Source organism: Tauraco erythrolophus, chromosome 7, assembly GCF_009769465.1.
Source record: "Tauraco erythrolophus isolate bTauEry1 chromosome 7, bTauEry1.pri, whole genome shotgun sequence".
In the NCBI taxonomy this organism is placed as follows: Eukaryota; Metazoa; Chordata; class Aves; order Musophagiformes; family Musophagidae; genus Tauraco; species Tauraco erythrolophus.
The window spans coordinates 23,175,196-23,202,331 of record NC_141471.1 but is presented as its reverse complement, the minus strand read 5'-3'; the positions used below and the strand labels follow the sequence as shown (position 1 = coordinate 23,202,331).

At 42.3% G+C, this 27,136-nt stretch overlaps 1 protein-coding gene across 1 annotated transcript in view; it reads right to left on the bottom strand.

Annotated features, from left to right (window-relative positions):
* ST8SIA6 (ST8 alpha-N-acetyl-neuraminide alpha-2,8-sialyltransferase 6) overlaps positions 1 to 16,345 on the bottom strand; it is a 34,469-nt gene extending 18,124 nt beyond the window's left edge. The window contains exons 1-4 of the mRNA XM_086614750.1: positions 16,251 to 16,345; positions 15,900 to 15,995; positions 6,721 to 6,819; positions 1,083 to 1,169 (exon numbers count right to left, since the gene is read on the bottom strand). Coding sequence (XP_086470876.1) covers positions 1,083 to 1,169; positions 6,721 to 6,819; positions 15,900 to 15,995; positions 16,251 to 16,345 — 377 coding nt within the window. The remainder of the gene's footprint in view (positions 1 to 1,082; positions 1,170 to 6,720; positions 6,820 to 15,899; positions 15,996 to 16,250) is intronic.
* Positions 16,346 to 27,136: the final 10,791 nt, after the last annotated feature.

Sequence of the window (27,136 nt, the reverse complement as noted above, 5' to 3'; positions counted from 1 at the left end):
AAAAGTCCTAAATGTAGCAGGGTGAAGAGCAGATTAGAGCAGTTTCACCTCTTATCATCTTATCAACTCTGTACAAGACACCTGCCTATTCTGAAACAGAATGTGCTGCTTCTACAGCTCCTTATCATGTTCCGATATCTCCGTGCACAGATAAAGACTGCCTGAATTAATTGAAAGTTTCTTAAACCTTATCTCTGTGTATTCTCTTACTTAAGTTTTGGGAAACACCATTAGTTAGTTATGATACACAGCAAACAAAGCAATTTATGTTGTAGGAAAAGCTTTACCCCCAACAAAACCTACTTCTGCCAAGGGTATCATGCTGAGCATGTGGGTATTAAGTTTTCAATGTTAGTTAACTCCAAAGAGTTGGAAGGTAGGTCAGTTTATTTATTTTTAATGATCATGACAGAATGCTTAATTCTGATCCATGTAATAATGTAATTCAAGAGAGTATTTCCCCCTGGAGAAAATAGGGTTGGCACAGTGAAGCTGTTCTCTAAATCCAGCATGATGCATTTCCAAATGAGAGTGGAAGCTTTTCAGGGATTGCTGTCCCTACTCAGCATGTACTTATGTGCCATCCCGAACAAGGACAGATGTAATCACGTGCTTATGTGCTCAGGGGCCATGACATGCAGTGTCAAACCTAATGAGTGCCTTGGGCACTTCTGTAATAGAAGCAATAGTCTTGGGGTAAGAAATATACTGCTTCATTACACAGCCTTTTACCAGAGTGCCAGTTCAGATGGACAAAATCATGTTACCGATTTTTTTTTTTTAATAGTGTAGGTTTTGTGTCAGGAATATTTTAAGCTATTCTAGTTACGTTAGTTAACTATTCATTATAGTGGAGACAGGTAAAATTACTTCATTTGTGTAGTTCTTTTATGCTACTCAGTCTGCACTGTTCAATTCAAACAAAGAAGAGCCCAGCATCAAAAGATTAATAGAAATGTATAGCTATGAATGCAGACTTAAAGCAATACAAAGTTATATTTTCAAAAGGGAAGATTGACATTTATGGCTTGTTAGATGAATCTAGGGTAAACAGTTTTTCTAAATGAGACAATGAAAGTTACCTGAATTTTGCAGATTCTTCTGGTCTCCTTATCCAGGTGCAGTTCCGCAGTTTTGTGACTATGTGAAGATAATAATCTTCTGAATATCTAAAAAAGGCAACAACATCAAACACTAGAATATATATGTATGTATATTTAGAAACAGTCTCTAAAACATTCAAATGATGCATGTATTAATAATAATGTGCATGGTGCATATATTATAGATTGCTTTTAGAACTCCATGACCTATTTTATTTTTGTAATTCATAACAGTACTATCCTCATTTAATTAGCATGACCTATTAAATATTGCTTCTTAATAGTGATGTCCTAATGAACTTTTCTTTTCAGAAACTTTCAAAAGTGCACTGGTTTCAAACTTAAATATTTGACTATAAATATTTTGAAGTTATTAGAAATCACCTCAAGTGCAAAAGTCTAAAATAATACAAAAAAATCTCTTTCTTGTATTTCGTAAAGTCCAAAAACGTTTTGAAATGTGGCTCTTGCAAGCCAAGATGAAACATTACACTTCTTATGCCTTTTCTTTCATTTAACTTCTAGAGTCCCCAAAGCTCAATTCAATCATCTAAGACCATAGACCAATATTTACAGATGTTCCTTCAAATTATCCCTTAAATAAAACAATCTGTTGTTTTACATCAACCAGCACTTTGGTTACATTGGTACATGTAACCAAAGAGCTTTCTGCTCCTTTTAAACCCTTTCAAGAGATTTAATTTGTCCATATGTGAAATACTTCAGAACATGTAAGTCAAATAATGGAGACATTTCTTCCCTTATAGGTGAATGTTAATACTTCTCCTATTTGTGCTTGGGTCCTAATAGAAGATTTTTAAAAGCAGTAACTGACTTATAAGGAGGATTAGAGGAATGGGAAGAAGAGATTATATGGATGCCATGACTACAAATTCTATGGGATTCATGTCTCCAGAAAAGATCTACCTTGTATTAGATCTACCTTGTATTATTTTAGCAAAAATGGCTTAGCATTGGCCCAAAACCAATTCATCATGAGCTTATTTAAGATGGAACTTAAGTTAAGATGGAACTTAAGTGTGTATTTTGAATGGTTTTTACAAGAGTTGAGATGGCAAGAAACCTCACTTGTTTTCAAATGGAGCATGAGAATTGATAAAAAGGAATATAAAAAAGCCTGTGGTGGCTTGCAACAGCAGAGGTCAACAACCCAAAACCTTCCCTCTCTCTGTGTTCAACACACTTTTAGTACCACAGCTTTATGGTAAAACATTTGAAAAAAATAGATCCCTCTTTTTGTTTGCTTCATAAAAGTATCGCAAGCGTGCAAGTTAACTTGTTTATCCAGCCCTAAGTAAAACCATGTCCCATTTTCACACAGAAAAGAAATAAACTTTTCAGAGAAATTCTGCATTAGAATTGGTCTTTGTTACACCTGTGACAACATGTACGATTTTGATTCTCCAGACTTAGCAAACTCTTAAAGGAACTAGATGATTGTTATTAAACTGATTTTACTCAGCCCTTGCCCAATTCAAGAGAGCAGGAATGAAAGGGCAGAAGAGGGAAAAGAGTAAAACTAGTTTAATTGCAGCTGTAGCTGATCTGACCCGGTGCAGTGCATTCTTCCTCCTTCCAGTCCACCTCCAAACCTGTTCTCTTCCTTGGGCCACTGCTGATACTTACTTGACTCCACCTCTGTTTTGGTTTTGCCAGCTTTCACACTTGTCAAGTGCCTTCATAGGCCACTTTAATTCACCACCATGGCAAAAAAAAATAACCCAGAAAGAAAAAAATTATGCATATGCATTTTCTTCCTCTTTAGTGTGTTACAGCAAATCAGGACTGATTCCCTTGAATACCACAGCCAGTATAAGCAAGGAGTGATGGGAGTGGAGAAACTGGGAACAAGGCTTTCCTATTTTGGCAGCTGCCTGCTGGTATGTTGTATTAGAAGCCTTGGAACTGCAGCCAGAGAAAATGGAACTACTTCCTTGCTGAAGCTGCTACCTAAATTGGCTCACTGTGAGGTCAGACAAGTGTCAGTACCAGCACAGGGCAGGACAAGGAGTGCATGTGGGGGAAGGATGGGACAGAAGCACAGGACTAAAATAGACTATGTTGATGCTGGATCACTCATCTAGTTTTATTCCTTAAGGCTAAACAATAAATAACTCTTAGATGCTGGGACTTACGCAAAAATTTCAAAATTAATAGGATAACAGGGCATGAAGAGTTACTTAGGCTATCATTATCTAGGAGAAAAAAAATACAGAAGAAGCAAATTCTAGCCTAAAGACATTTATAAGATGAAGATCAGAGTCAGAAATGAAAAGAAAAATTACCATCAGCTCAGAAAGAAATTGCATGGACTGACAAGTTATTAGCAAGTTACAGGGAAACATCTGGTAAGGAGACAAATCAAAGCATCATCCATAATGCTAGTTTTGAGGTCTCATGAGAAACACAGCAGTCACTGTCAGAAACTGTAAAGACCTCCTTATACATGTAACGGAAGTTGCACCTAGGGTAAAAACACGAGCTACAATGCAAGAACATTGCTGCCTTTCCATTGCTGTTTACTGGATGGAACCACTCTTGCTTGGAGGTGCCTAAGCTCACCAGCTCCCCCAGAAACGCACCACTTACAGGTTCTTACAAGACAGAATACCACATCTGCTCCACCTGCAGAGGTTTGCTCCTCCTGTGACTTCCAGAGAGACTATGGACTGCCAGAACTCATCTTTGGCAGCACTGGCACAGCACCGCAAGTGGCAGGGACAACCCAGCAGCATGTCCTGGGGGACAGGAGCTCCTGCCTGCAGCAGCTCTGCAAGGTGGCCGCCACATCGGCTCACACCAATATAAGGCTTCCATGACATGAGCTCTTCCTAAATGCAGACAATATTCCCCTATATTAATCTTTTTAAAGACTCAAGGTGAAACTCTGGGATTTGCTGCAGCTGAGTTTACAGCCCAGAAAGCTTTGTTTTCATCTCAGAAAGCCCATTTTAGCATTTCCTGCTTTAAAGGAGCCTTGGGGACTCACTCCTCCAACAGAAATCAGTCCAGAAGGCCATCATAATATCATTTCATGGCTCTGTTGTAACCCAGACAGTCGTCTTCTCCACTGTTCCGTTTTAAAGAGCTGGGACAATACATATATTTCCATTGGCACCCAGGAGCTTACAGCACATGTTCACTGATGCTAAAAGGGTTTTATTATTAAGATAAAAAAGCTCAAGTAAATTGAACTATAAAAATACACAGACAAGACAATAATTACAGTGCTAAGAATAGTGAATGAAACACATTTTATTCTGGTTTTGTTCACCACCTGCACCACAACCACTATAATAACTTGCTGTTGTAGGAAACTCATTTATACTGTATAAGCCTTGCTGACAAACAACACCTGGAAGTTCTTTTTAGTCTATAGTACTCGTCAGGTACGCAGCGACCTTCTACATTAACTGCAGTGGCTAAGGTGGAATTATTATGCACAGTCGAGGCACTGACAAAGTATAAGTATCTTCTAATTTTTCGCAGATACCTAAAGGACAACAGCAAGGACAAAAGTGTTGAGATAGTAGTAACACACTAGGTAAAATGTTAGAACAGAGAGACAGATGCAGCCCCACTGGTTACTTGCTAAAACTAAACATCTACTTGAAAAAAAAGCTATTTGAATTAGAAAGAAAATTAAGCAGCAGGAGTGAAAAAAGGATATTCCTACTTGGCAGTTGAAAAGCAACAGCAGGAAATGCAAGAGAAAAGGAGGATCCCTTTTGCCTTTGGACACTTCAGTACTACCAAAACAACTATCAGTTTTTAAAGCCCTCAGGAGAGCGTGCACAGGGCTTGCTCTAGAATAAAAATGGAAAACTGCCAGGAAAACTCAGCATTTCAAGCTCTTTACCACCACGAGCACATACTTGCTATAATAATAACTTCTCACTTACATAGCATTTTTTACTATCAAGTCATTTGACAAGCTTTATAGTAATTTTTTCCCTTTCTGCCAACTTAAGAGGCAAGAGTGTCCAGAACGTCCCTGAAAGTCTAGAACTGCAATATAAAGCATTTATATACATTGCCTGTGGGTCACAGCTCAAAAAGGCAAAGATCCCTGCAGCTCCTCTCAGTGAAGGGCGAGGAGTTGCAATATTCATGTCACAAAGCAGACCCTTGCTTCTTTGTTCCAAGCATCAGTTTCGCTTCCTACCTGCCCAATTCATCTTCTCTCTTGTTAAACAGTGCAGCTCCTTTCTCTTTAGCCACCGAATAAAGGTCTCACCATTCCTAACGCTTCTCTTACAGTCTCGGCTCCAAAACATTCTAGATACAAAGAGCACACCTGCGTTCCTGCAGCCTGTACAGCTTCCTAACACATGGGATAGACAACAGCATTTATATTGCTGTATCTGGATTTCAGAGGCCATACAGTGACTGGTTGTCCTTCTCTTGGTGTTAATTGCTCAATTTTTCAGTCAACTAACTCTTTGACCTCTGTTTGCCAACCTCTGTTTCAGCTCTCACTAGCAACACATCAGTAACAAGTAGTCCGCCACCTTTCAAAAGAGTAAAATCTTCAATGACAGCATTGCTGATGAGGAGGAATATTGATGGGAGAAGAGGTTATATACAAGAAAAAAAAGAAGAAAGAATTAAAAGAGTGAAGACAGAATGCTGGGAATATAGTGTCTTAAAAATAGGTGTTAAAACACAATGAGAAAGTGAGGAGGGGGCAGAAAAGACAGAAGTTTTAAAATCATGATTTAATGTTGTTGCTGTGTTAAGAAAAATTCGACTTCTCCAGTCCTTTGAATCAGGAAAGGCACATAATGATTTTTAGCACAGCTTTTTTTTCTCATTCTGTTTCTCTTCTCTTCACAAATGGAGCGACGAGGGAAAAAAAAATCTTCCAATTTTAAAGACACTATGGCACATAATTAATTTTAAGCTGGAACTTGGTTCTAATGGGAAGACTTTTTTATTTACAATGTGTTATTTATTGGTGCATCCATACAGGCAAAATGTTACAGGTCAAAAGTAACGGGGTGTTTCTCCCATTTTCACTTTAGCAAGTAGCAAAGAGCTTGGAAATAATTTTTCCATGTCAGGAAAAGGTAGAACAGCAAGTTAAAAACCAAAATCAATTTGGGGTGTTTTTTCAATGTATCTAAAATTGAATAATTAGTTTCCTGTGGACCAGTTATTATAATGAGTGCAATTAATTAGCAAGTTTTTATACTAGTACATTTCTACGCTCACTCTAGCGAATACACTGAAAAGAATCCATTAAATGAGGTTGCTCATAGCAGGAGTGTTCACCAATCAGCAAAAAGACACTCAAGAATGAAATTATACCTCATAGATTGTTCTACCTTTCTGTTATTATCTTGGAATAAAATGTTCTTAACTGGCAAGAAGAAATCCTGTTGATGGATATTGGGAAAATAAAAAAAAAAATAAAATCCAAACTCGAATAAATCTAATAAATGTGAAAGAAAAAATGCAGGCAGAGATTGGTTGAACAATTTCAGTTTCCTATTGTACAGCTTCACATTAATATCATCGAGAATTATGTAAAAGAGGACAATTTTTTACCCTTCTATTTAAAACAAACAAAGCATAAAGCACAGCAAACACCTACCTTTTCTTCTTGATAGATGATGACAAAATGTTGTCCTGAATTGCCTTACATTTTGAAGCCTGTTCAAACTGGTAAATTCCATTTTTATTAACAGTTGTTCTGTTTAAGTGGGGTGGAGAAAAAGCAACAAACTTTAAAAGAGAGAACATATTCTGACAACGCTGTCACATTTACTTTGCTATGACAATAAGATTAATAACAGTTGATTTAGCTGCAAACATTACCAGAGACTTATTGACTTCTATTGTGAAGCTCTTGTATAAAAGGGGAGTTTGCTGCTAGTGACTATAAAATATTTGATTCTTTAAAGTAACCCTATTTCACAGTCTGAATTGTATTTTCTGCTTTACACTGTAATCAGAAAATGTAATTTAAAGAAAAAGAATTGAAATGGGAATCTCTTGAACATTATGTTTTGAAGATATTTAAAATATTCACCAGTAAAATATTTAGCAGATGTCATTTCCTAAAGTTGTTGATGAAATGCAATATTCAAAAGCAATATAACACATACAGGAAACACCGCAGGTGAAGTAGATCTTTTTACTTGGACCTTAACTTATTGACTTGAGCTTAATACTTCCTCCCTTGTTTATTCTTTATTTACGCACTGAGAATAAATATTTGTAAAAGGAACCAAGGCAAGTGTCAGACAGTGATCTTTAATTCCTGTTGTCTTATTTTCCCCAAACTCCTGTGTGGTCCTCTTGCTCTGGCAGTCCCAGTAGAAGACTGAGCTGTAAATTAGTAAATGACTGAGATACCAAGGTCTTATTCCAGTCAGCTCAGTTCACCCTGTATCTAGGTTCAATCTCATACAATCATCCTCTTCCATCATCAACCTTCTGTTATGCACATTGTCATTTATCATGAAGTTTTTTTCCTCCAGCATTTCTATTTTCCTTGCTCCTCACCATCTTCCTCTCTCCCCCGCCCCGTTCCTTTTGGGTTCTTTCCACTGATTCACCACTTACGGAGCACTTGGACACTGCAACCTATTTGTCTAAACCAGAACTAGAAATACAGAAGACAGATGCTGTGTCATTCACTCCTGGGTGTGAGCTGCAGCTCTGAGCAGAACCTGCGCTGTTCTTAGAAACACAGAACAACCAAGCCGTGTCTGACAGCTTTTTAATATCTCCAAGGGTGGAGACTCCACAGCCTCCCTGGACAACCTGTGGCATTGCTTAGTCACCTTCACAGAGAAAAATTGTTTCCTGATGTTTAGAGGGAACCTCCTGTGTCTCAGCTGGCACCCATTGCCTCTGGTCCTGTCACTGGGACCCACTGAGAAGAACCTGGCTCCATCCTCTTTGCACCCTCCCTTCAGGTATGTATATACATAGATAAGGTCTCCCTGAGCTTTCTCTTAAAGAATTCAAATAAGACATCATCTGACTGAAGAACAGCAAGCAGAATAAATACTTGTTTATTTTGCTACTGAACTGACTGGCATGCTCATAGCTATGACAGGAAAAGTCCTTCTCTTTCCATTGCCCATGAATTTTCTAGTGAATCAGTCACTCCATACGAGCAATTCTCCCAGCATGTAGGCTGCAGAGAATGATCAGCTCTCCGCCTTTCTTTCCACCATCAGGAACTTCTTCCCAGCATACATCCAGTGCCCCTAAGGAAGTATGCAGCCTGCATGCCCCTTTTTGAGGGCAATGGTAAGACAACAGAACATAAACCTCTGTCCTTTCAGTTCTGCAGTGACTTTAATCAATAGTAACAACTGCTACTACTTGCTGAGAGCTCCTTGGCTGATTTTGCATACGGCTCCTTATCCAATTCTTTTTCAAGGAGCAACATACAAACGAGAGGGCAGAAGGCTCTCAGAGCACGCAGTTCAGAGCAAACAACTCAGTAGATTTTACATAGTAAGTGCCAGCAAATATTCTGCCTACACCATTTACACACACAGGTTTATTGCAGCTTGGTCTGACTGGTTCTGTCTACACCAAAGAACCAGGTGGGACCTTTCACAAAAGAACCCAATACCAGTTCCCAAAGAAATTTAGTTAGCAGTAAATCATGTTTCCTCTCTCTTGCTTCTTTAACTCACTAAGCTCAAATGATTCTTCTGCAGCTGCAGCTTGAAGTAAGAGAAATGGCTGCAGGCAAAGCTTAGCTGTATAAACAGCACCTTAGAAAAAGAACTATTGATATCATAAGCCAAGTGCATATTACTGCTGCAAATAAGTCTTTCATTACAACTAAAAATCAAGATGATAGATGCCAATTTGAGAAGTGGCCCCAGCCCTTCTGAGCCACAGCTGGCCAGAGGAGACCTTCTTTGACACACGAAGCCTGCCAGGAAGACCAACTCAGAGCAGGTGTTCCGGTTTGATCAGCTCACTGCAAGGTGTGTTCACAGGCATCCTCAGAGAACCAACATTCTTTCACAAGTAGGTTTCACCTCTGTGCAGAGAATCATTACAAGGTCCTTACAGCTTCCTATTAATTTATGTCCTGAGATCAGTGGAGGCAGCAAGTAAATATTCTCTCAACCAAATACAAGCTTTACTCAACAGACCTTTAGTCTTTTTAAATTCATAGCACTAAGATCAGCTGAAGCAAGTTGCCCTGGTTTTTAATACATAATTGCTTTTTTATGCACACTTTTTCGAGACTTGAAAAAATGAAAAAAAGGAAGAAGTCAGATAAAAAAGAATAAGAAAAATAAATCCCTGTTCTGTTTTGTCATTAAATCCTAACAATCACTTTTACAGCTATCGAGGGGAGAAAAAAAGGAATAAGGAGTCTTTCTTTCCCTTTCCATGACACGTGAAGATTGGTGAAATAGCAAAACTGTGGGGAAAACTGGACACAATTTTTAATTCAAATTCTTTATCCATATAATGCAGGCACAAGATAGATCACCAAAATACTTCTTCTGTGGCTTTTTCTACGTAAAATTCACTCAACGCTCCTTATATGGTACAAAAAGATACAAAAATAATTCATTCGCAAGACATGCAAAACAATGACTTCTTAGAGTGAAAGTTAAATTTCTGAATTTCTGTTTCACTGTCAGAGTGGCTTCTGCTTCACATGAGTGAAAGGTTTTTGCATTCAGATAAAAAGGGGTGTGCCAGGGGCAGTCCAGACTTCTACTGCATTATTCATTGCAGAGTTGTGCAGACATCGGACTCAGATTAGATTTCTGATCACTTAGGACAATCATGCGAGGCAACATTTATCACTAAATGAATTTGCATGACCTAGTGGATGACAGTCTTTGTTCAATACTTAGAACTGCACTAAAACTTCTGCAATGAAATCAGATAACATGCTTAACAACTCACGTATCAGCCTATATTCAACTGATTTTGCAAACTCTCAAGCTAGATGAGAACTTGAAGCGGAAACTATGTTACATTCTGCTGGCTTGAACTCAAAAAACTGATGGAAAATGGAAATTTCTGCTGTGTTTCTCTTAGAGTTTAGATGTTCTCAAAGCCAACCTCACTGGCCAAAATCTGAAAAGCAGGGGGTTTTTTAATCGTATACGAACAGCTTGAGGACCACATACTTCCTATGGTAATTCTAGGAACTCGGAAAGTACACCATCTGTACTTTAATAAATCCACAGTAGATTAAGACCACGTGCCACATTTATCAGCACGTTTTTATTCTATATCTTGCTCTCGGGAAGACAGCAGTTCTTTAAACCGTAAAATTCTTTAAGACAAGGATTGCACCACCTTTAGAATAAGAAATAGACAAACTATATGGAAAGTCCATGGCCCCTTTTGCTGCACCTGTAGCATACAGTCCTGAGACTACAGGGAACCTTAGCGCAGGAAACCACCAGATGGACAGGTACCTCAGTTAACATGGAGTTCTGGGGGAGCAGTAGTACAGGGAGGGAAAGGAAAAGGGAAGCCCTTTAAAAACAAAATCAAACTCAACCCCAAACGGTTATCAGAGTAGGAAAATGGATGGAGATAAAATGAATGAAAAAAGGATGAATGGTAAAAAAAAAAAAGACAGAAAATGGAAATACAGTGCTGTGAGCTATACCCTAACACAAAGATATTCCCAGAACTGAAAGGCCAATCCTCCAGAATTCCCACAAAATCAGTTGAAAACAACTGAAAGAATGTGGGGTGAGATTTTCAAAAGAGCTCAGAACAGGACTGTCTGGCAGCACTGAAAGCAACAAGAATTTCAGCAGGAGTTAAGTCCAGGCTGAACTTAAGGAAAAATCCCACTCATTGGCTTGATTTACTCCATGTCCAGCAGAACTAGTTGTTGCACTTTTTGTATGGCTTCCTGCTCTTGTCTGCCTGAAGCAGCACAGGACCTCTGAACAGCTGAGCATTTCCGGATAAAAAGGATAACTTTGCATGCAAAACTACAGATGTATATCCTACTACCAAACCGGCACTGAACAACACTATCCAGATTGTGAATACCTTCTGTCTCAAACTGTCTCTTGGAGAGACTAATTTATATTTGAATCTTATAGTCTATTAGTTGAATACTATTAAAACCCCGTAATCCATACTTCCCTAGGAAGGGTGTTCTTAAATGTTATCTTTGAAACTATTTCAAATAAATCAGATAAGAATATAGTGACGTTTTTAAGGTTCACAACACTTTGATTAGTAAGGCAATACACAATTTAAATGCTTGGTGAAATGGGCTGTAAAAATGGCTTTATCAAACCATAGGAGTAAGAATTTGTCTTGTAACATTAATCACAGTAACTGTGAAAGAGACTGATCCTACTATCCTTGTTCAAGCTCCCATGGAGGTTTTGCTTATCTAAGGAATGTTAAATCAGGTCTTTAAGACAAGCTGCATTTTTAAATTATTTGGAAGACCTTCTGGTGCATTCACCAGAGTTATACATAACATCAGATACTTTTTATTTATAAAATCCATAAACCACATGACACATAAGATGACAAGCAACATTCAGAGTCTCATGGTAGGTAAAGTGAAAAGAATAAGGTACCTACACTAAAATGATGTTACAATAGTACATGATAGACAGAATGACAGAGCAGTTTCACTTGAACCAAGTAAACAGAAAGAGGCTGGGAAATCTTTTACCACTGTCAGAACATAAATGTGTTCTGGCAGCAGCTTTCAGCTGAACACCTATTCATTTAGACAGAACTAATACATGAGGCATGTGTTAGAAACGTGCTCCTAAAATATGTCTGCATGTATCACCTGAGAATGAAGGAAAAACACTAAGAGAGCAGTAAAATTAGTTAAGTGGCCACCAATGCTGACTAATCTAAACTGTAGCAAATTATTTGTGCAATATACTAAGCTACTGTTCATAATCGTGGTAATAGCCTGTCTCTTCTTCCCCTTCTGCCTGCCAGAATGCAATATTTTGACAGGAGACAGAATGTACAGGTCTCTGTAGCATAGTTAATTAAGTATAGTTGTTTATTCCCTAGGCCTGCGTAAAGATCCGCTGCTCATAGCTCCTCAATAACTTCCTCCCACCGTTCAATTACCCCAATAGTCTCTACACTGTGCTCGCCTTGGACATGTGCAGACAGAGAGTAAGTTAGAGAAATAGTAAGTGAATATCTTAAAATTGGCAACACAAACAGAGTAACAGAGTAGTGGTGGTTGGTTCTTCAGGGTACTGCTGCCTTGTTATTACTTGTATACAAAGTATACACAAATAGTGCTTGAGAAAACTATTTTCACTTCCCTTGTGGAACTAGCATTATTTGCCTGCTACACGTTCTGGGGCAGTACAAAAGGAGCTAGAATTTCTGCCCAAGCTTAACATAGCACACTCTGGGCCTCATAACAAAGAAAATACTCCTCTCATTCTTGTCACCTTCCCCTGATAAGCACTAGCAGTTCTGAGCCCTCTATTTTGCTGTTAATGCTGTGACTACAGAAATATGTCAGCACAAATACAGGTGGGGAGGGAGGGAGGACCAAGCGTCTAAAGGTGGGACAAGTGCAAGACTACTTTTGTAGTGCTGTTGGCTTAAGCAAGTTTAAGCTGCACTTGCAGTTACAGCTTAAAAACTGAAAGCATGGTATGAGGCATACACATACAGATTTGCCAGAGAACCATGGATTGTGGTGTAAATTGTACTGGTTCCATGAACAAATTCCAGGACTACTAGAGACTACTTACTAATGATGGCCTTGTTTTTTGTAAGAAACCACACTAACAGGCATAGGAGGCTGTGAAATAAATCCAAGACAAAAACTGGAAGTCACGCTGTAAAGGCAGTCGCATTGTTCTGGTTATCTAACACTTATCAAGAAAAAGCAGTAAGAAATGTCCTGTAAGAGATAAACCACATCTTCAAGGTTATTTACCAAGACGCAGATCTTCAGAGAACTTTAGGCGCTTAGTCATCATCTAATTAAACATTTCTGTGCATAATAGCTTGCCTAAATATCTATGACAGTCTGAACCAATCCTCTGCTTTTCATCCTTCAGTTTCATCCTTTTAAAAGAATTACTCAAAGTAAATGAACAGATTAGCTTTCAATATTGTGAGGCAACAGAATAATAGGACCTTAGAGATTCTTCAGGAGGTGTTTGGTTACAAATATACCTTCAACAGCAAAGGAAATCATGACAAGAAGAGAGATTAGCTTGCAATTCAGAAGACCAGATTACTTAAACTTGGAGTTCAAGAAGGATAGTGTCCAGATTTTTTTCCTTTTCCTTTCCTGGATCCTCCCACCAGAGTTGGTGAGAAAATCTTAGCTTGCCAGAAAAATGCGTCAAACTGATGAAAAGAGCAGAGTCTAGCCTAAGATCCATGCACATACTCTTAGTCTTACGTAGGAAAGGATGTTGCTGTCAGCAACACAGCAGTGCTACTCAAACTGTCAGGGTACTTTAGGAGAACCATACTTCGGGAGTCTGCACCAATAGATTGTTCCTAGCTTTGTGCATCAACATACTAACATGGATCATGTGATTCAAAAATTCACTAACCTCTATACAACCTATTTCAATGAGGGACTCCTCTGTTCTTTTACTATACTCATGGATGCTGCTGCAAAACTCCACTGCAAACTGGAATCTAATTCCTATTGACCAGACCATCCATCTCCATCACTGAGGGATTGGTCTGAATCTCCTGAATGCGTCCAGATGCTCTCTGGATGAAATCTCTCCAGCACGGCCCTCAGCCAGACCCAGTCCAGCTGCTGCTTGGATCAAACCCCTCCAGCATGGCTCCCTGCCCAGTCCAGCTGCTCTCTGGATTAAGTAACAGCTCCTGGTTAGTCCAGCAGCTCTCTCTCCTTCCTCACATGCCAAACATGCACCACAAACTCCTGTCAGGCCAGTTTGCTGAGTGCAGTCACTCAGGTGAGAAAGAACATCCACTCTTGGATTTGGTCAGCAAGCCATCCCTCCAAAGAAAGACACTACGGTTGTAGGAGCTAGAGTGAAATGAAACTTTTTTTGATGAATAATTTACTTGTCACACTTTTGCAGTCACTTAGTCACAAAGAAATACAATTTCAAGTTGATCAAAACTAGCTCCAAATTGGTGCCAAAATCCTCCAAGTAGATTAAGGAAAAACACATATTTAAAACCTCATGCTCACAGAGATTAAAAACTGACCCATGCATGCCATGGATTTGCAGCCTTCTTCAGTACGCGTTGCTTCCACTTTCTTTGCTCTGCTTGTGAGTGTACTAACGGCAGATGGGCAGTAGCTAGACTCTGTTCTCTGAAGCGCTCTGTGCCAGCATTTCTAGTCAATTTGACTCCATGGTTTAGCACACAGAGCTGAGTGGAAGGAGGCTGCAGCTCAGAAACTAACAGGGAAACGGAAGAGTATGAGAAGACAGGGCAGGGGGAAACCACAAACGTAACACAAAACAGAGAGGAGAAGAGAATAGAGTCACAGCTACAAAACCCAAAGCAGAACAGAGTTCATACTGCAAAAACAATAAATTGTAAGGAATGGAAAAGAAGGAAAAAAGGCAGAAAGGGAAAAAATGAGCACAGGAAAGAGAAGCAGGGTAGAAGCACATAATAGCAGTTAGAACTCTGCAAATGTTCCTGTTCCTTTTGTTTCACTCTAATTTTGAAAGATGTTATAAACTTACAGCTTGTGAAAGTTCTAGATTTTGAGGCAGGGAGCACAAGGGTCTCTCATCGGAAACACGTAAGAAGCCTACCGTTAACGTACACTGCAATGGTTACTATGATTATTGTCACTTGCATTCACTCAGGGAAAGCATGTTATTTCAACCTCAAATTCAGTTAGATTGGGCGAAACGGCAGCCTCAGAAAGGGTAACTGCATTGTCACCATTGACTTCAATATAACCAGGGCATCACAGTTCCATCAAAGACTCAATTCCCAAGTTCTTTCTAATTTTTATCATGTGTTCTTGACCATAATATACATTAACATATAATAATCACTGTAACTGCAATGTTAATGAGGTCACATAAAGTAAAAGAGAAGAGCAAAAATATTTGCAAACTACTTCTTACATAGTAGCACCTCGTGTGGATTACACCACTCTCTTCTGCACTATGGGTTTTCCTACAGTGTGTGAAGACTCAAGAACACAAAACCACAGTCGTTAACATTGAAGCCTTCACGTAAGACACTAACTTGTTTCACAGCTAATTTTGCGATCTGTTTTCATATTAAACTTCACAGTATAAAATAACAGGCTGCAAAGCCAAGATCTGCACCGAGCTAAAAGTCCAAGACACTGGGTCAAGTGAAAGGGCTCCCACAAAGCAAGATGCTGCACAACATGAAAAAGGTATCATATGTCTGGCCTTCATCCTATGGATTTTAAAGGAAAAAATCTGAATTTTTGACTCAATACACATGACAAAAATGGTAACAATATTACCCAGCTCCACCTTCCTGGAAAGAATAAGAGATTCCTGGAACATGCCTTTCAGCAAGCACTTTTTGCATAGTGTGTTAACAAAACTGCTATATGCAACGCCTTACTGGGCTCAAAACCAACGGCAGTGCCAGCCGTCATTAAGAGGGCCTACGAGCAAATAATTTATTACGGTTAAAGTGAATTTTCATTTCCTCAGTCCAATAAGTCTCTAACGCTCCCTCTGATTAAGCTGCCAAAACAAAAGGAGGAATGAACTGGAGCGAAGGCAAATCTCCGCTTCGGTGGACCCTTCCGCAGGGACCCGCTGTACCGGTAACGGAGGGCGGGCAGCCCGTTACCTGTTCTCGGTCTGGGGAAGGGGCGTTAGGGGCGACCTCAGGGCTCGCACCACTTTCGGCGTGACAGCAGCTACTCCTGCGTCCTCCTCCCAGCCCCTGGCAAGCCAGACGGGAAAACAAAGTTGTCACAACCAGTGATTAAACATCCCCGGGCGCGAGCGGCGCCGCTCTCCTCCCCACGAACGCTTCACACGCCGCGAACACCCGAGCCGAGCCCAGCCGGCGCCGGGGGCTACCGCGCCGGGCTCCGCCGCGGCCCCCCGCCCGGCGGCGGGGGACTCGCCGCGTCCCGCTCCTCCTTCCCCAGCCCGCGCCAGGCTCTCCCGCCCCGCAGCCCCTCGGCCGCCCTACCTGGCGCGGAGGGGCTGCTGGCCGCCCAGGCGCAGGAGGCAGCCGCCGAGCAGCAGGCTGCCCAGCGCCGCGGACAAGGCAATGACAACCCGCATGGTGCGCTCCACAGCAGCGCCCGCCGCAGCTACGGCCGCCCCATAGTATTTAAGGGAGGCTGCGGGGAGGGGGAGGTGGCCATGGCAGCCATGGGGGCTTTCGGCCCCGCCCCTCGCCCGTTCGGGCGGCCGCATCCCTGCGCCGCCGCCATCAGTCCCGCTACCGTGACGGCCGCGGCTCGGGGTCGTGCGCGCGCCCGCCGGGGCGGTAGGGGCTGGTCCGTGGCGGGGCCGCGCTGAGGGGCAGGCCGGGATCCCGCCGAACTTTCCCGGCGGGTTCCCGGGGGGTGATGGCCGCCGTGCAGGGGGCGGCTGGGCGGGGGGCTGCCGCCTGGGCTCCCTCCCTCTCTCCCGGGGCGGCGGTGCGGGCGGGGGGCGGCGCGGCGCGGCTCGGCTCGGTGAGCTGCGGCGGCGCCGGGGCAGGACCCGGGTGGCCTTTGGTAACGGCGGCTCGCGGCGTTTGTCGGTAGCAGAGGCGGCGGGGCGGTGACCCTGTGGTGCGGGGGAGTTAAAACACCGTCGGAACTTTTGAACTGGGGGGGCCGCGGTGCCGGGGAGCGGGCGGAGGGGCCGTGCGGGGCGGCGGCGGCAGTTTGCGGGGGTTCGCGGGGCAGGGGTCGCCGGGGGAGGCCCGAGCAGCCCGCTCTGCCCCGCGGCTGGTGCAGTGAGGTCGCTGCTGCTTTAATAGCTCTGTGTCTTATTTACAAATAACGTTCAATGTGTTTTGTTTTGTTTTTCTAAAACGTGTTTGCAGTGGTTTTGGTAAAGAGATGTTTCTGTGGTGAGTTTGGGTCTTTTTACCGGATTGGTGCACTCAATGCTATTTTCACAAGGCCAGCCATCGCCTTGAGAAACCTAGCGAGGTGACAAGGTGGCGTTAAATTAGGCCTCCTTTATTAAGAGAGTGAGTAGTAGAGATGCTGTACCTTACAGCAGCCTTTCAGTCGTGAGCCAGCTGACACCTTGTTTTCACGGATCCTTCCCTATTCTTCCTGTTTTCTGTATCTGCAAGCATTCTCTTAAGCCTCGAAGCAGTTCTTCTTTTCAGACAATGGCTGGAAAGCCTTGACAAAAGAGCTCTGCTGCAGCTATATAAATGAAGTAACAAGGGACTTGATATTGTGACTGGTAAGTGGTTACATATGACAATGAGGAGCAGCGTGCCTGCGGTCCATCAGAGAAACAGCACAGCACCAGCTGTGATGGGTAATGCCAGGAAATACATAATTATTTTTTAGGACATCTGTTAGCTCATTGGTGAGCAGTGCTGTGGGTGCTGGTGGGACAGAGGTAGAAGCAGTTGTGAGCTGGTGTTGCCAAAGGGTGGCAGGTATCAGACTAGCTCAGTGCACAGTCCCCTGTGAGCACAGCTCAGTCATCCTCTTGGCTTTGAAGTACTTAGTTGCAATAGAGAAATAAAGCCAGAAGAAGTTTGCTGTTTTGAGGTTGTCATGAATCATAAATGTCTTGAACGTGAAGGTATTTCATCTCCATTTCCAAAAAACTTACTCTAGCTTCAGGCGTGTCCTATAAATTGAGTTGACATTGTATATGAACGTGTAGGGGCCAACAGTCAAGCTTTTCAAGGTACGTGTATGTTTACTGGTTAGCAGATCCTACAAATTTTGATCTCGCTGTTGCCTCTGTAAAACTTGAAGGCTCCTGCTTATGTCAGTGCATATTATTAACTATTTCATAATATCCATTAAATACTCCATGTAAAAAAATAAATCCTTCATTTTAGAAGGTCTAGTGGTATGCTATTTTGGCTCTGAGTGAAAGAAGACTAAGAATTACAGTTCAGAAAATGACTTGTTTTTTTCTTCTCACTGTTATTTCACTCTGCAATACAGTTTTCCCATGAGTCCTGAAGTATCGCTGTCAGATAATCCATGGGAAATTTAGTGATGTCAGTGAGGACATCGTATTTCAAATTAGAGGTCTGCTGCCAACACCAGTCTATAATATCAGTAGAGATTTTTTCCCCAGATCAGAAGGTTAATCTTTGTGTCATATTAAAGTTCTTGCAAAGAAAATGGGAAGATTATAAACCCTATCTGTTTAAATTAGACTTGGCACTTGGTGCTTGTTGTTTACCAACAGCTTTACAAACACTTATTGATTGATTGTCACAATATCTCTAGGTGTTACCAGTCTTAATTTCCTGGCAGAGCAGCTTAGTAGAGAGGTTAAGTGACCTAACTAAAGGGTGAGATGAGAATCAATGTTAAATCAGGATTCGAATTTAGGAATGCTCAATTCAAAGATCAAGTTTCTCTTGCATCATGTTGCCATGTCAGGTAACAATGTAGAGTGTCAAAATGATAAAGGCACGGGTGCCAAAGATGCCACACAAGAAAAGACAAAGACCAAACAGCATTCACTGAGACAGTGTCCCATCCTGTCGTCCTCCTGACAGCTGGAAGCTGCTGCATCTTGGCAGCATCCCCCAGCCTCTGATTCCCATTAGCTTCCAAAGTCAGTGGGAACTGATAATTGCTGGCTTGCACAGAAGGAAAGGATCACTAATCAGCCAGGTGGTGTCATGATGACTTTGTTGCTGTGTTCCTACAACCCTACTTAGCTGCTAATTTGGAAAAGGAAAATGTAGCCTTGAGTATCATCTGTGAACCGTGGCTGCTCTCCCCCAGGTCAACAGGATTGCATCTCAAAAGGAGTCTGCTGGTGGTGCCTGTAGGGCTGCTGGTCACATGGAGCTAGCTTAGCCTTCTTATTCCAGCAGCTAAATCATATTAAGAAGCAATTAATGTTCATTAAATGCTTTCCTAATGCTGCCTTCTCATCTAGGCAATGGCTGTCATAGGGATATTAGTTATTGCAAATAGGAGGGGAGATGACTGGTACAATTAGAAGAGAAAGGTACTAAAGTTATGCAGTGAAACTGGAGTCCCATGTTGTGGCAAAGCATGAGAGTCCCCAGAGGTGTTGGTGTGAGACTACTATTTCAGCATTTTTAGTATAGTCATCAATGTGTGTGCTTTTAGCCAAATAAATAAATAAATAAAAAATCAACAAGCCCACAACCCCAAAATGTGTTTCAACCTGGGAGAAAGTCATTGGTTCATTGCATTTCACACCTTTTTTGTTTATTTCCACCCACAGTTTTGGACAACATGGTTTAAACAATGATAAACAGCAAAGACCGAGGTGCTGTCTACCAACCTGCAGGACGTCAAATTGTTCAGATCATTTCATGACAGAAAAATGGCAGAAAAAAGTGCATTCCTGTGCCTCACAAAAAAAATGTCAAATCCAATAATCACCTTGTGTGACTGTTGCTGCTATGCTCTTTCAGTCTTGCCTTAACATTTTCCACTCTTTTTTCAGGACAGGATTTGGTGTCCTATAACTTGCAAATTAGGCTTTATGAAAATAATACTGTAATAACTAAGTTCAGCTAGTGAACAGTTTGTTGAGGTCTACGTAAGACTAGCTGAAGTAGATATTTAGAAGCAGTTGTGTGTACCCCAGTTTTGAGACTTTCATTAAGTGTGCCAGTGACAGCTTATCCTGTAAGGAAGGCACCGTTCACTCTCTAGAGAAGGTCAAACTGAAAGAGGTCGGGGCACATGGAGAAGTCTTAAAGATGCCAAGCGTCTCATAAAATGTCATGCTTATGGTAGAACTTGCCTCTTCTGCACAAAATTAGTGATTTTTCACTGGTGTAAACCGGCTGATTTTCTGTGTGTCAAAGTAACGTATTGTGTGTGCTTCACCAGATTCCACCATCTAGTTTAACCAAGTAATCAGCTTCTCTTTAGCAATTGCGATCCTGCCCTGTGGCAGATAAACATTCATTGCCAAAAATGCACCTTGGAACATAAGCAAACATGGGGCTGGTAACTACTGAAAAATCAGTGCTCTACTGCCAGCCACCGTGCAAGGCTTCATCCAATTAAGGGCACCATGAGCATTGAAATGCCCATTATTGTAGTGCAGTCCAGTGTGTGTGCTCTTCTAAGGAAGCTGATGGGGGGAAGAGGATCTGAATTCTAATTAGATACAAAAGAGGATTTTAATGCAGAAACCTCAAAAGCTTGCAAGTTGTTAACCTGGAGAGATTATTTTTTTTTCCCTCTCATTCTCTCTTCTTCCTAAATGCTCTCAGCGTAGCTTCTTAACATGACACCATAAGAAAGGCCATATTGGGTCAGACTAGAACAGCCTGTTCTTCAGGTGGTGCCCAGCAGCACAATCCTAGGGAAGAACTATGCAGTGATCTATCCCTAGGATCCTTTCTCAGCTTCCAGCAATCAACAGCTCAGGACTTTCTGAACCAGAGCTATCTCTGTGTTTAGTCACCTTTCATGGATTTTTCTTCCATAATTGTGTCTAATTGCTTTTTGAAACCATGTAAACTTTTGGCATCAACAGCAGCTTGTGTCGATGATTTCCATCCAAGCTGAAATCTTTCCCATTATGATTAGCCCAGGAACAATTTGCTAAGAAAAATCTCTGTTGTTAGTTAGAAACTCTAATCTCCTATGCTAAAGGACATGAAGTGGCAAGTATCATTTTGCACAGAATTTTACTACACATTGCACAAATCGCACTGCTGTTAATACAAATTCACAGCATCCATTGCTAGAATTCAGAGTGAGTTATTACAGAGCACACTGTGAATGCAAATTAAAAATAATGCACAACACTCAACCAAATCCTAATGGACCAATGGCACAATGTCAAATACATCAGGAGCAAATACTTCTAATACTGTTATTAAAACCCCAAGCAAACAAACAAAGCAAGTAAATCAGTGCTGACAAAAACTTTGAGCAGCGTTTACTTGGCATAGATGGGCACGCAGGCTGCTGTACAGCTCCCAGCGGCTCTTAAAATGCCTGCGCGGCTGAAAGGGGAATATGCCTCCAGGGATGTCACATAATGGAACGGCTCTCATCAGGCACTGTGGTCAATGGTGGAGGTAATTACGTCAAGCTAAACATTTCTTTCCATCAGTTGAGTGTGGCACAGTGTGCCCAGCTGCTTATCTGTAGAAAAAATCCGATTTGGGATCACATGTTTGTTGAAGTGTGTGTATAAAATAGTCAGCAATAGAAATGAGGGGCCATAGTGGAGTTCAGTGTCATCCTTGATGCAAGCAATGGGCTGCAGTGGTCAGTCGGCATCGTTTATGCTTATGGGGAATCAGAGCCACAATTTAGGAAAATAAATAAATGCTTGCTGTAAGGAAAGAGCAGGGATTACTTGGAAGAAGAAAAAAGAGGGATGGCTGTATGAGGGCCTTATCTTACAATGGGAAGATTGTCTATTGAGTTTGATCCAGAATGGTGGCCTGACAGCCCAGCTCCAAACTGGCTTCTTGGAATCCCAATGCACTGAAAAAAGCTAGAGCATATTTTTAAATTTCCTTCGTTGAAATTCATATAAAGTACAGTAAGTAAAAAACTAAGGAAGCATCATATCATGATGTATGGAGATAGATTACTTTGTTAGTGCTGAGGAAAACAACAGAAGTGATAGAGCACCATTAACTCATGGATTTGAGGTATTTGGAGGAAGGAAGACAGAACCTCTGTCTTTAAACTGAGAAAAAGCCCCATTAAATAGAGTTAAAACTATAACTCCCCAGATTGCAGCCTAAACCTGTTCTCGCATAAGACTGATTATCCCACTCTCTCCTGCAGTAAAAACTGTTTGATACTCCACAGAAACATAAGTGCTGTGAATCCCTCATTTTCCATGTTCTACATCAGGTACTTCTTAATCTGCAGCCTTGTGAAGTTAATGCCGACAAGGCTGCGGCGCAGGCGAGGCAAGGGGGGTGCCAAAAGGGTGTGGGTCTGCCCAAATGCCCCTGCCTGCAGTGGCTGTGACCAAGAGAGGGATGTGGGGATCCACAGTGGGGGCAGCCAGACAGGGCTTGTGACTCTGGGATGCGCCACTGAGAAGAAGAGATCACCTGGAGGAGAACCTGTGTCCCAAAGGTCACGGGGCTGTGTCATGAGGGTGCTCGAGAGCTGGAGAGCCAGCTCAGCAAGGTCCTTCAGTTCAGATACAGATTTATGCACATGAATATTTCTGTTAAACTAGGGCCAGTCTCATGCTTCTTGTGAAGCACCTGCCAGAGTCCTCCAGAAGCTCAATGTGTCTTTGTAATGAAACATCAGTTTTTAGGCAAGGCAGGAGGCGTATCCGTGCAGTGACTGCGAAAAGCAGGACAGGCACCAAACCTTCAGCACACCGTGGGAAGAGAAATGATGTAGGAAAATAAGCCAAGCCAAAAAATACCTCTTAGCGTCAGGGTAGCCTTCCTGTTTCAAGATCCTCAGTGAAACAGAGGGAAAAAAACTCTAGACAATTACTTATTTCTGTTTGTCTTGTAGTGTCTCAAGCCACTGTTGTGGTTTAGCCCAACCTGCAACTAAACGCCATGCAGCCACTTGCTCACCCTCCCCTGCTCCCGGGGAATGGGGAAGAGAAAGGGGAAAAGGGAAGGAGACTCATGGGTTGACATAAGAACAATTTTATAATAATAATATGAAATTAAAAGTAATAATGAGAGAATAATACTATATGAATATATCCATAAAATATGATTATAATAATATATACAAATAAGTGATGCACAGTATAATTGCTTACCACCTGGTGACAAACACCTGTCCCGGCAAGCGATGCCAAGATAGGGAAGTCCCATTGCCGCAATCCTGGGCAAGTGAGAGGCCCAAAAAGAGGACGAGAGAGAGCAAGAACTCCAAGAGACTGAGAGTGCCTTCAAAAGAGAATTCCCCAAAACAGAGAATACCAATTTCCCTGTCAACCCTCATCTATATACTGGCCATGACATTGCAGGATAGAGAGTACTCCATTGGCCATTTTGGTCCTCAATCAGAAGTCTAAGTTCAAGTCATATGAGGAGATGTGGGCCCTTTGTCCTGGCTGTGCTCCCCCCCAGCCTCTTGTGCTCCTGCACACTGGCAAAACATGGGAAGCTGGAAGGTCCTTGATGTCTCAGCACCAACTATTAACATCAGTGCACTATCAGCGTTCTTCTCATAAAAAATTCCAGACTAAATCCAGAACACAGAGCTCTCCTAGTTGCTAAAAAGAAAAGCTCTGTCCCAGTTGAAACCAGCACAGCCATTTATAAACTGGAATTGAAAACAGAAATAAGTCCAGGCTACTTCAAGAACCAGCAAGATACAGAGGCAAGGGAAACCTTGTTGTAAACTGGGGTTGTCTCAAATGTCTTTTTTTTTTCTCCATTCTGAAGTAATTTTCTGTCTGAAAGATACCAGTTGTAGACCAGAGTCCAAAATGAGCTGACAGATGCGGGATTCATGCCGACATTTGAGAGCCGCTCCAGCAGCACTGCGTGACCATGGCTGTCCTGCCGGAATCATAGAATTTTCTGGTTGGAAGAGACCTTCAAGATCATCGAGTCCAACCATTCACCCTGCACTGTCAGGGTCCCTAAGCCATGTTGCTCAACACCAAATCTACACAGTTTTTAAACACCTCCAGGGATGGGGACTCCACCACCTCCCTGGGCAGCCTGTTCCAATACTTCACAACCCTCTCTGCAAAGAAATTCTTCCTGATATCTAACCTAAATTTCCCCTGGCGTAACTTGAGGCCATTCCCTCTCGTCCTGTCATTCATAACGTGGGAGAAGAGACTGACCCCCATCTCCCTACAACTTCCTTTCAGGTAACTGTAGGCAGCACAGCCCCTCTCTGGCATGGGGGGCAAGTGACAAACCTTGGATGGCCTGTGCTGTGGCCACGTGGATGAAAGGCGGCAAGCGGAGGCCAGGGAGGGAGCTGAGACTTCTTATCTCTCCCAGCAGATCGTCACTGGGGCTCAGCTCTCTGTCCCTCTGTCCTTAAAACATGTAGTGCTCGGTACAGGGCTCTGGCCCCACGGTGAGATCCTTCGGTATGTAAATGTAATCTCCTCTGTGATTCACGCATTAATTAAAAATAACACTTCTTTTAAATGTTACCTTCTCCATTTCAGTAAATATGCTGATATCCCGTGCCTCGGCGGCAGGCCTTGCCGATCAGATTGCACTCCTGGCTCACTTTCATTAGGCTCTGCAAATATACTGCCATTCTCACAAGATCTGCGTGCTGGGTAAGCCAGAATCTCTCTTACAGTCCTCGGATAGCCACTTATGTATTTGTCTCCCTCTCAATTACCGTACTTCCAGAGAAAGCACATTTTGGTTTATTATTATCCAGTGCTTTCAATGGCCTGGCAGGGGAGAATTAAGGTCTAGCAGAGGGGAAAACCAAATGTAGCCTAGGAAAAGTGAGTGCCATCTGAACAGAAGGGATCAATAAATACTCTTATTTTAGCATTGTGTTCAGAACAGACATTCAGTACCTAGCTCCCAGGTGAGACCTTCTGCAGGGCATGGTCATTTTCTTCTTACAGGTTAATCGACCTTATTTTTAACCTTGAGGGCTGTAACACCCATAGTACTTACTTAGAGACCCTGAGGTGCTGTTAGAAATGCCCCAAAGTTAGCAAGTCCAGCTAAACAGATTAAGCTTATAAATGAATGGTTTACATACACCATTCCAGAGTCTTTATTCAACAGTCTTGGCATCACTGCCAGATCTGAAGGAATCTAAAAATGTATCAGTGCTTGGAAGGAGGACCCAAAGGGGAGAGCAGGAGTGAGTGGGGAGGACGGAGGCCCCGGGGTGGCGAGGGGGTGCGTGGGGAGCTGCCAAGGCTCAGCATAGGGGACAGCCCACTGGCATGCAAGGGTGTGCAGAGCCCCAAGGGCAGAGGAGAGGGAGGATGAAGGCATTTTCAGCAGAGAGGAATGCTGATGCTTAAAGTACCATTATCGTATGCTGGGGAGATGTGCGTTTTAAATACCGACATCCAAAATCCTTCGTCTTTAATTTTGTGTTTGCATATTGCATGAGTACGCATTTGACCGAATAGCTGAGCGTGTGTAAAAGGCGATTCTAAAGCAAGGAATTATCACTTGAAACCTGCAGCTGGAGAAAATTTATTCAGGCTTTCCAGATGTAGTCAGGCTCCGTTTGGCTGTGCTTTAGAGCAAGCTGAGAATTTAACAACTAAGCAATATGTGATTGTATTGATAACCGTTGGGCACGGTCATGAAAAACTGAGTGGATCCTGCTGACAGCTGACCAGACCGTAGTCCAGACACAGCAAGGCAGCACCTTGCTGAAGAGCAGCACCTCTCTGAACTGCCCCAAACCACTCTGCCTGGATCTTCCTCGGGGAGAGATGATGCTTCAGCCTCTGCACCACTGTTTTCCTTCTCGTGTGACTCACTCTTCAGTAATGTGTATGGTGCAATAGTTTTTTTGGGGAAAAAATGAAAATAAACCCAGATCTTTTCACCAGGGATGAGGTAAGACCACAAATTCAGTCCACATTGGAGGGATTGGAACTCACTCCCTTTCCTAGCCTTGGTGAACACATCATCTGCACTGAATTGCACGTTTTCAGTTGTGTGGCACGTTAGTGTCTAGCTAGGGATGAGTAACGCGTAGTGGCAGGTGTCTGAAATAGCTGCTGTACGGGATATTTGCATGTAGCATACCGAGCCCTGTGAGACAGGAACCAGTGGTCGTCACGGGGCCCATTTCGTGTCTGACCCAGTGATGCACGTCAAGATCTGAAGCGAGATGATCTCTGGAAATTAAAAGGTGCCGAGTAATTCAAAATTGTGACATATTGATTTCTTTGTTCAGACACCGTATCGTTTGTAAAGCTGCAACACAGCGCTATAACTCAATGTTTTGCACTTTAACGATTGGTCCGTAGCCCAGTTATAAACACTGTTTTACCATTTTCTGACATTTTGCATTTATTGAGCATATATTTTATCTAGACTCATAAAGAGAGTGCAGGAAGGTTTTAATAAACATACAAATATTTCAGGCTAAACAAAAGCGAGGACGCGTGGCTGTGGGAGCGTGGTCCCAACGTGTGATGAGAAAGTGGTGCCAGACGTTCTGCAGGAAATGGAGGAAGGAGGCGCGAGACAGGGAGCTGTGAGTGGAGCACGGAGAATTGTGCTGGTGGGGCACTGGTGCGAATCTGTGCCCTGGACACCAGCTGGCTGAGGTCCTGAGCCTGATGTGAAATGAGTCGCAGTGCTTTGAGCTGCCCACTCATTTGCCCCACAGAAGACATCATCCTAACCACATCCCGCAGCAGCCGTTGGAGAGGACAGCAGGGAAGGGAGCTGTGTTTTCCCCAGGCTCTGGGTGAAGAAGCACTGAATGGGCTGTGGGGTGGGCACATGAGGAGCAGATCACTTTTGGGTTTTTTTTGGCTATAGCAAACAAGCATTATTTTTTCCAGACTATAGCATCTGCAATTTCGGGTCAAGGTAACGTAACAAAAAAGGGACAGAACTCCCCCTTTGACTGTACTGATCTATTCTGTAATCATAAGGTTAAGCCTGTGTAATACTTGGAAGCTTGTGTTAGATTCCTGATTCCATATTTAGTCACTTCTCATATATAAGTATAGAGAACATTTTTGGGAATTAAGTTATTAAATATAAACTTAGAAAACTAACTTCCCATTTGCATTTTGGTTTTAAATAGCTTATAGATACTGTGTTTTCCTAGGCAGGATGTAGGATGAATGAATGATGTACAAACAAGCTAGTTTGGCCAACTTTAGGTACAAAAACTTCTAAGGACTTCTGCTTTTAAAAGGAGACTGAAGTTATACATTTTTCACACAAAACATCGGTTTCATTAGATCTAGTTATTTACAAGATCTTTAAAAAATAAAGACACA